At 55.4% G+C, this 9429-nt stretch overlaps 1 protein-coding gene and 1 long non-coding RNA gene across 2 annotated transcripts in view; one reads left to right on the top strand and one right to left on the bottom strand.

Moving 5' to 3' along the window:
* LOC102380023 overlaps positions 1–3979 on the top strand; it is a 5408-nt gene extending 1429 nt beyond the window's left edge. Inside the window, exons 2-3 of the long non-coding RNA XR_324150.2 lie at positions 1699–1777; positions 3944–3979. This is a non-coding gene — a long non-coding RNA (uncharacterized LOC102380023). The remainder of the gene's footprint in view (positions 1–1698; positions 1778–3943) is intronic.
* A 597-nt stretch (positions 3980–4576) lies between these two features.
* On the bottom strand, positions 4577–7980 carry LOC102381649. The gene is made up of 8 exons (XM_014521144.2): positions 7889–7980; positions 7690–7789; positions 7376–7483; positions 6799–6934; positions 6578–6672; positions 6198–6350; positions 5240–5384; positions 4577–4635 (listed from the first exon to the last, which is right to left on the bottom strand). Exons 1-8 carry the CDS (start codon positions 7975–7977, stop codon positions 4577–4579), a joined length of 885 nt encoding a protein of 294 aa, XP_014376630.2. The 5' UTR covers positions 7978–7980.
* Positions 7981–9429: the final 1449 nt, after the last annotated feature.

Raw genomic sequence — 9429 nt, forward strand, 5'->3', positions numbered from 1 at the left:
AGCCAAAGGTCCTTGTGGCAGCATGAGTGCAATGGCCAGGAGTCAGGAAGACCTTGAACATGAGGACTGAGGGAGGACACTCTCATGGACCCAGAGGAACAGACTTCCAGCTTCAGCTTCCACTGTGCAAAAATGAAGTTGATTTCCTCTATATGGGGACTTTTTACCACCTTTAAACTTTCCCCGAGCTTGATGAAGGGCACATGAAACCGAAAGCTTGCAGAAAGACAATTTTTTGTTGTTGCAATTTCTCAGTTGGTCTAATAAAAAGGTATTGTCTCTGAACCAAGAGCTCTAGATTTTTGCATTCACTTACCACGAGTGATTAGACCCCTTGAGTTCATTCCTGCATCAGTGCTGGAGCCTGAGGACCAGGGATGGCAGAGCAGTTACAGTGTCTTACAGATCCAGAGGCCAGAGTTCAGTGCTTGTCCTGGACTCATGCCGCAGGCCAAGTGGGTACCTGTTCATTTAGGCTGAGGAGCCAACAATGCCAGACATGATACTACCTACTTTGATTCTTTGTGTATGGTTAGCTACAAAACCTGGGGCACCTCGGCCCCACCAGCCCAATGGGTCACCGAGGCTCAGACACACCTATGACCGTTTTTCTCTGCAGGCAAGTCACTACTGGTCGTGGTGCTGCTGGCAGAAAATCTAGACCCAAATATTTCCATGGGTGGCAAAGTGCCAGAAAAAGCAGAGATCGTGGCTGTGATCCAAACCCAGGCCTCACCCTTCAAGCTGGTATCTAACCTTGTCTATCTTCGCTAGGACAGAGTGCATTATTTTCAGTCTCAAGATGTGGAACAGAAGGAGCCAGACGTAAGCTGGTGGGACTCCATCTGAATCAATGGATCTGTCCCACTGGAGCGCTACCTTCAGAGAAGGAGGCCATGTGCTTGTGACCCTGGGCCACTATTCCCCTCTAGTAAGGGGGCGGAAGAAGTGGGAACGGAGGTGGCTGCCACTGTCAGAGGGAGTGAAGGGGTAGGTGGGGAGAGGAAGAAAGTAGGGAGGACTGCGGAGGGGATCAGCGGCTGGCGCAGAACAGGGAAGGGGACACCCCAGGCCAAGGCCAAGCTGCTTACCACTGATGCTGTATGCAACGGGCTAGACCCAGTCACTTTGGGGCCCAGATCCAGCCCACAGGCTGTAGAATGAGCATTCTGGATCCATCCCAATATACAGTCATTGAGGATCTCATGCCAAACACCTATTAAATGATTTTGTTTGGGAAGGTCCCTTCCAGTCCCTAAACTATGAAACTCTGAGCATGCTTAGGTATTGTCTCCTGCTGCATAATCATCCAGGGTCACTTAATGATCTACAAAGCTCCTTCTGCACAACTCTCCTAGAAATGTTAAAAGACTGGGGGCTGTCAAGGGTGGAGCTGGGGAGGTAGCTTATTTCAGACAGCTACATCTGACACAATGCTAACACAAATATCCACAAAAAGAAGTCAGCCCTCAGTTGAGGCTGAAGTGAAGTCTGAACATTTCTCACTTATGGGAGACAATCCCATCCTCTAATCAAAGCCACCCAGAGAAAGAGAGACATGGAAAAAGAAGATTAAATAAAATTAAAAAAAATAAAATTAAAAAAAAAATTAAATTAAAAAAAAATGTTAAATCTAAAATAAAATTTAAAAAATAGAACAAATAATTATAACTTTTATTTCTTCTTTCCTTTCCAAAGGTGTGATAGGGAGAATACAAATACACCTACCAGCAAGGGAGAGCCTGAAACGATTATCTTGCATCCAGATGCCAGCAAGGTATCATTATCTATTGTTTACTTATACGGGAAACAATGGGCCTCTCTCTCTGCCTGTTCTCTCTGCTCAAGTGCAGCAGACAGGGCTCTTGGATCTAGTGAAGTGTAGAGTACACCATAATGATGCTTTCTGGATGCGGCATGCACCGGGTGATATTATATGCATAGGACCTGATTACATTCCACTGTATCTCTGCCTTGGCTAGTAAACCTTTAATTGCTTCTGTGACTCAAAGCAGTCATTAAAAGGGGATTGGGATGTAGCCAAAGCCAGAGCAAACTCACCACAGAGAAGATCCTCCCTTGTCCCTACCAACTCATGGGGTACCTTTTCTTTCTGTGGCTGTTAGTTGTTCCTTCTCTCCAGACAGATCATTTCCCCACAACCACTAGGACCAGGGTGACTCCCTGGCCCTGGACACAAGCCTATATACTCAGAAACTCCACCTACTTCTGGTCACCCCATCCCTGCTTCTCAGGGCCGGATCCCCATTAACCAATCTATAGGCTTGCCTTTTTGCAGGCTCACTTCTGTGTGGCCACCTGCTTCCACTCAAGCTCCCTCTGCCCTGCCTCACAGCCACACTAGGCCTTCTGCAAGCTGCCCCTCTACTCTGACTTGCAGCCCCTCAGTTTTGCTTCATGGCCAGTCTCTCTAGCAGGGGTAAGTTGCCTGTATTACTATAGAAGCAGCTTGCTGAAGCTGCTATTTACCTTATTGCCTGGACCCCAGACCTCATAGGTAGGTGGCCTGAAGCTTTTCTGTAGCCGTGGAGCTACTACTTTTCCTTCTTGGTTGCCCACTTCTCTCTTCTGGCCCCCTGTCACTGGCTGTCTCTCTCTCAGAGGGACAAGGCAATAGTCCTCTGTTACATCCCCCAAGGTCCTTTTCTGCAGTACTGGAGCTTAGTTCATAATTCCCTGTCTCTATTTGTACATGTAATTGCTCCATACCAAATGCAAGGTCTTTGCACTTGTCCTTATTGAACTGCATTTGATTCATTTTGGACTATGTCTCCAAGTTTATATAGGTTATTTATCAAGGGTTGCTTCAATTCCACCCAACTAGGTGTCACCTGCAAATGGGCAGAGTGGGCACTCAGTCCCATCGTCCACACCATTAATAAGGATATCAAGCAATATCAGACCCCGGACAGACCTCTGGGGGAAACCAGCTTAGTACCTCATCCCAACTAGACGCCCCAACCCACTAACGACCGATTATTCTTTGAATATGACTAAATAGCCAGTTCTATATCTGCTCTGCAGTATTACCATCGAGACAGCATTACCTTAGCTTACTCATGAGAATGTCATAGGAGACAGTTTCAAAAGTTTCCATGGAGACCCCAGCAGTACTGGGACCATGACAGCATAGGGCCAGAACTTGCATGGAGACCATCTCCTACAGCACAGGCAAGGTGTGTAGCAGGGCAGAGCTGGTCTGGGGCTGTGATCTTGCTGCAGTGAAAGCATGGTGTCGGGGCACAGCTGTGATACACTGCTCGCATGCCCCAGGCTGGGGTGTGCAGGCAACAGATTGCGGCTCTGTCCTAGCTCTGAACCATGCTGTCATCACTGTAAGATCCCAACCCTGGCCCTGGAGCAGTTCCCCATCCAGAAGCATGCCCTGCCAGCATTGCTGGGGCTGGTCTCTATAGAAATCCTGGCCCCGTGCTGTCACAGCCCCAGCCCCAGCGCTGCTCCAGGGAAATCGGATGCAACGATGTGGGCAGGATCTGCTGGGAAATGGAGTCTGGCCACTGGCCAGATCCACCAATTTGCCCACCCCAGCTCTACATGGAGAGAAGCTAAACAGGAGACGCATACATCCTAACAGGGACATATTTCTGGGTCTTTCACATCAGACCTGGGAGCCCTGAGCACCAAAGCCATCTTTCTACTGACATGCTGGCCCCGCTCTTTGTCATCTTTCCTGGGGCCTTGACATCAACCCCAACTTCAAGTGGAGAAAGAGTTTTGCTTTGAAAGCTTCTTGAACCATGTACCTGACCACAATGGCCTTTTCCAATAAAACAGTACTAGATATTTTGTAATCAGCTCTACCTTGACACCCTGAGCTAAAAACACCAGATTTCTTCGGAAGGCTGGGGAACCCATGTTTTCCATAAGAGTAGATCATGTTTGCATCTTTCTTTCTTTGCAGGTCATGAATTTGTATTAGAAGCAGGAAGAGGAGATCAACAACAACACTTATTAGAAAAGAAAATTTGATATTAAATTTATTATTCTAAAACTACTCTTAACTCCTACGCACCCGTTCTACTCGGTGCCTGTGGTTCATTGTCTCTCCCTGCACAGCCTTCGAAGGATTGTCCCTTCAGGGGGGAGCGCTAAGGCAGGCTGCTAACACAACAGATGCCGCGATGGACTGACTTTGCCCCTGTGCCTCAGAGGAAGGCGAAAAACCCCCAGATGATACTTCCACAGATGAGGGGGAAAAAATTCCTTCCTGGCCCCAAATGGCGACCGGCAAAAGCCCTGAGGCAGGGGGTAACAAAATGCCACCCGCACAACACGAGCGTCCTCCATTAGGCAACCTGGGGACCACGAGCGCATGGTGTCTGTGCTTTTGCGACCCTTGGCGTGGCAGGGCTGACGGATGAAGTTGTCAAACCCTTCACCCACGAGGGGCTTCTCAGGCTGCGTCTTTGGGGACAAGCTGAAGTCTAGGGAGGACCACTGTGAGCGGGCGGATGTGCTCAGTCGGTGACTCTCGTGCGGTGGCTTCGGCACTGTTGCAGGATCTCTACACAGCCGCCAGGCTCCCGGTGAGGTGCTAGATGTCGTCATCACTCATGGAGGGGCTCTCGTGCTCCTGATGGTTAGGAGCTCTCTCTGCACAGTGCAAGAAAAGGGAGCAAATGTTAAATATGGACATGGTCACACTGACACAAGGCCCTGCTCCGAGGAAACGGGGACTGAAAGCTTTCCCAGGACACAGAGACCACAATATTTGAATGAGGGAAAACAAAATAGTCCCCCCTTAGCTTTTGACATGGAAGCAGCTGAACACCTTCAGGCATCACAGCCCAACCAGATCTGAGCTGAGCTAGAAGCGCAGCATGGAAAACCCCAGCCGTGGAAAGGTGGACAGGTGGACGCGTGGGGAAGCAGCCTCCAGCCTGTCCTGGGGTTGTTTAGTGACTTGGGGGAGCTCCTTTGAGAAAGAGGGCGACACCTGCGCCAGGCAGGTCCATCCACAGCCCCGGGGAGGGACAAGATTTGTGTATGGGCAGCAGGGCACGAGGCAAAGGATCCTGGCAGAGGCGGGAGGCAAGAGGATGGCCCACGGAGGATGGGCGGTAGGACAGGACTCGCCAGGGGCAGAGCAGACAAGTCCCCGCACACGGCAGGGAGCAGGTTTGGGTTAGTGGTGCGAGCCTCCCCCTCTCCCCCCACAAGACCTGCTTCCCCAGGGGCCCAGGGCACAGCACAGTACCTGCAGGAGGACCCGGGGGCTGCTGGAGGGAGGAGAGGAGAGGGGGCCGGAGGAGCAGGCTGTGTCCTTGCAGCTCCTTGGGCGGCTCATGGCAGCACTTCATGAGGACCAGCTTCCTCATGATCCTGCCGGGGACTTCTTCCTCCTGCAGGGGCACAAGAGCCAGTCTGGGGATGGTGGGACGGGTCAAGCCCCGGGACCCTACCTCCAAGACAGACTCTTCTCGGACCCCCGAGAGACCCCAGCCCAGTTCCCAGCCCACGGCAGCCGAAGCTACTGCCCCACTCCCCACCCACCTCCCTGGCACCTCCTCACCATGCGCCCATGTGGGGAAGCCAAGACCCCACTCCAGCCTCCCCCACAACCCCAGCCAGCACTCGGCACATGAGAGCAGGGACTGGGCTCCAAGCAAGGGGTGTTGGCAGCAGCCCAGTGAAATGGGGGCAGGTTCCTGCAGGGACGTTTGTCTGAGAGTCGTGGGGAAGGCAGGGGGTGGCAGCCGGGGGGAAGGGGGCAGATGGCCAGTGCCAACTGGCTGAATACTCTGCTCTCCCTAGGGCAAGCACAGACCCAGGGGCAGCAGGGGAAATGCCCCCCAGCCTGTGATCCCAGGGCCCAGCCTTTCCATCTCTGCAGACAAATCCATCTTCAGCCTGCCGCCTGAGATTAGCCTGGCTCTGAGGAGGTGGAGGGGCAGGCCCATGGGCACGTCTGGGCCTAGGAGCAAGCTTCAGCCTCTGCTGATGTGACCTGGCGGTCACCATATCTTGGACTTTCTATACATAGCTCACGGATTCAGTTCACCTATATGGTACAAATCAACCCTGCCCTGTGCTACAGCTCACACTCCCATAGCTAATGACCTCTCTCCACCCCTTGCGATGAGGGAGAGCGATAAGACATGGCAGAGAGGCGAGGGGCCCTTTCTCAGTCCCCTGCACCTGAGGCGGCTGCTAACCTTGTCCCCGATCAGGAGGCTGGTCTCCCCCAGGATGGCATAGAGGAAGACTAGCGCAGGTGTTTTAACGTGCATCCGCCCATGATGAATTGCCAGAATGGTCCGCTGCAGGAATGATCTATTTTGCTCCTCGGACAAGATCTTTCTCAGCACCTGAAAGCAAGAGGGCACAAGGCTTGGTGCATCTCAGAGCCAGGCTCCATCTCTGGGACCTGGGACCATGTCGCTCTGCACATTGCAAGGCTCTACCCCGGCGCAGGAAGATCTCTGCAAGCTGGAGAGAAGCAGCAGGCCTTTCTCCACAGCCCAGCACACAGCCAGGCCAAAGAGACACAAGTCTAGCCCTGCAGCTTGGCAAGCACTGGGTGCAGCATCCTAACCTCTCCGACTCTCGCCAGGTCCCTGTAACACTGGACCTGGCTCGGCTCCAGAGGGCACTCGCCGAACATCTCGTCTGCCCCTCGCATGTCTTGGCCTGTGACAAGTGGAGACATGAGGCTCTTAGCTGCCATCCTAGCTTTGGATCAGGGTTTGCGGGGGTGGGCACCATTTCCATCGTGGTCCAGCACTTTGGACGGGTCTTTACCCCTCTGGTCCTTACCCCTCTGGTGCAGGAGGATTCGAGTGAGCCAGTACAAACTCTCCATGGCGTCGCAGCCGATGGTCTCCTCTGGGTCACCAATGGACAGACTCAGGCGCGCTGCCATGTCCCCCACCTCAGGCACGTCAGGGGAGCCCTAAGCAGAGGCAGAGGAGGGGGGGTCCATGCCTGTCCTACCTTCCCAAACCTGCAGGTTCCCCAAGGCCATCTCCCTCTCTCCATCTCCCCCCACCACCATCACAAAGCAGGATGGGGCCAGAGATCATGGCGTCAGGGCATGAAATCCTTCTGTTCCCACAGGAACCTGGAGCTGGGGCACCGGGTCAGCACCCCAGCATGATTCCCCGTGCCTGCTGCTCCGGGGCTACAAAGGTCCCAGGACCCCGGGTGGTGGGGGGTAGGCCAGTGCGCCCAGAGCAGGCCATGGAAAAGAGACCCCAAGAAGAGAGCTGGGGTGCACCGGTGAGACAGAAGCAGAGCCCTGGAGTGAAGCTCAGGTCCCAGCTCTGACTCCTCTCTCCCAGGAGGGTCCTGACAACAGCAGGGGACCAGGGCACTGGGGTCGGGGCTCACTGACCTCAAAGTGTGGGAGCAGGAGGGCAGCAAAGGACATGAGGGTGGTGCTTGCCCTCATGCCCAGGGCTCGGTGCTGGGCATCCACTGCCTCCATCCAGAATGTGAATTGCTGCGGGAGGAAGACACCAAGATCAGCGGGCTCATGCCCCTGCTGTACAGACCAGTCATGTCTGCTGACTCCTCCTCGGGGCTGAGGCTTGGAGCTGGGCCTTCATCCTCTGCCTTACAGCTCCAAAGGCATTAAGAGAGGCTCGTGCAGGTCACAGGGCTGCAGGCCACCTCTCCCCGAGCCCAGCCCCTCTCTATCCTGCTCACCTCCCACAAGAAATTCAGCCTGTCCAGGCTGGGGGCGCTGGACAGCAGGCACCACAGCAGGCCCTCCAGGTTGCCCATGTGCATCCTCTGCATGACCAGAAAGGGGAGGGAGAGCCCAGGGTCAGCGCCAGGCAGCTTGTGCCCGTACCTGCCAGGGGCTGGCTTGTGGGACAGGGCAGGGGCAGGGGGACCTACCAGGTTGCTGATGTTGTTGCGCCCTATGGCCCCGAAAGTCTTGGATGCTGCAGCTCTCAGGAGGCGCGACTGCAGGAAGGGGTCCAGGCACATCTCCAGGTCACTGTCAGGAGACAGGAACCTCTGTGACGCTGAGCTGTGCGGGGCGGGGGTGCCACTGGGGTCGGCAGGAAGAGCCAGGAAACCTGGGCCTGAGCAGCAGGGATCTCCCTGGCCCATGGCAGAGATAGGCCAGTCGGGCAGAGGTCCTGGTACCTGAGGCACCAGATGGCAGCTATGATGTCTGGGATGGTGTTTCCTAGATATTCTTCTCTGGGGACATCCTCCATCAGCTCCTGCCAGACCCAAAGGGAAGGGTGAGGTTACGGCCCCAGAGGCCACAGCCCCGTCCTGCACGGGAGACCACCCAGTGCTGCAGGCACAGGCACCAGGATCCGCCCATTGGGGTGCCTAACACATCCCCCTGCCCCCCACCCACTGGGCTGGTCCTCCCCCTCCCATGGCCACTCAGACATGTCACTTGAACCACCCCCTTGCTCCCCGATCAAGCCCTCATCTGCCCTCCACACACACCATTCCCCCTGGCCTGTCCCAGGATTTCCCGTCTCTGCTGCCCACCAGCGCGCCTGCCCTTTTCTCCTCGGTCCAGCTCCATCTCTCCCTTCCACCCTGGACTCAAGAAACTCTTTACCCTCTCTTCTCCTTTCCCCAAACCATGCCGTGCTACCTCCTACTCACCACGATCTTGTCTGGCATGGACGCTTTCCACCCCTGCAGCTCCACTGCCTCGTGTCCCCTCTGCTGCATGGCTGCCTGCAGGGTGAGGAGCTCCTGCAGCAGGCACTGCCCATCCTTCCTGTGCTGCATCTACCAGGAGCAGGACCAGGGTAAAGGGAGGCTCTGAGCCAGGGACCTCCCTGTCCTCCCCAAATCCGCTGTGGGTCTCAGGTCTCTTGGGACCCCCATGGTGCTGACATGAGTCTCCCCCTGGGCAGGCGCAGGGAGGAGCATGGCAGTGTCTGTGGCGGGAGGGGACCCAGGTGGGGCTTCACAAAGGCACCCACCTCGAGCACTGCCCGCGGGTGAGCGTCTCCGCTTGTCATCTCCGGTCAGCAGGATGAGCTTCCCAGGGAGGGAACAGAGGACTGAGCGGGTTTCCTACCTTCCTGCGTTCCTGGAGGCACTGAGTGACACTTAGCGCAGCTCCCTCCTGCGTCCCCTGATCTTCCTTCTCCTGGTCTTCCTCGTCCTGCACCTTCTCTATGGCCGGACTGGGAATCACTGCAGCAGGAAGGAAAGTGGGGAGGGTGAGTCCTTTGCCCCCCAGAGTAAGAAACGTGAGCTGTGGAGGGCAGAGATGGAGTCGCGCTCCCTTCACCAGCTGAGAGCAGACTGGACTGTCCCTGCTGCCCTGGGAGGTCCCTGTCCCCACCACAAGCGACTCTGCCGCCCCCTTCACCCACCCCCACCAAGGCCACCCCTGCGCAGGGACCTGGAGGTCGTGCGGCTCAGCCCCCTCACCATGGCCAGGATCCCCCTGCCCAG

Source organism: Alligator sinensis, unplaced genomic scaffold (genome assembly GCF_000455745.1).
Source record: "Alligator sinensis unplaced genomic scaffold, ASM45574v1 scaffold492_1, whole genome shotgun sequence".
NCBI classification, from domain to species: Eukaryota; Metazoa; Chordata; order Crocodylia; family Alligatoridae; genus Alligator; species Alligator sinensis.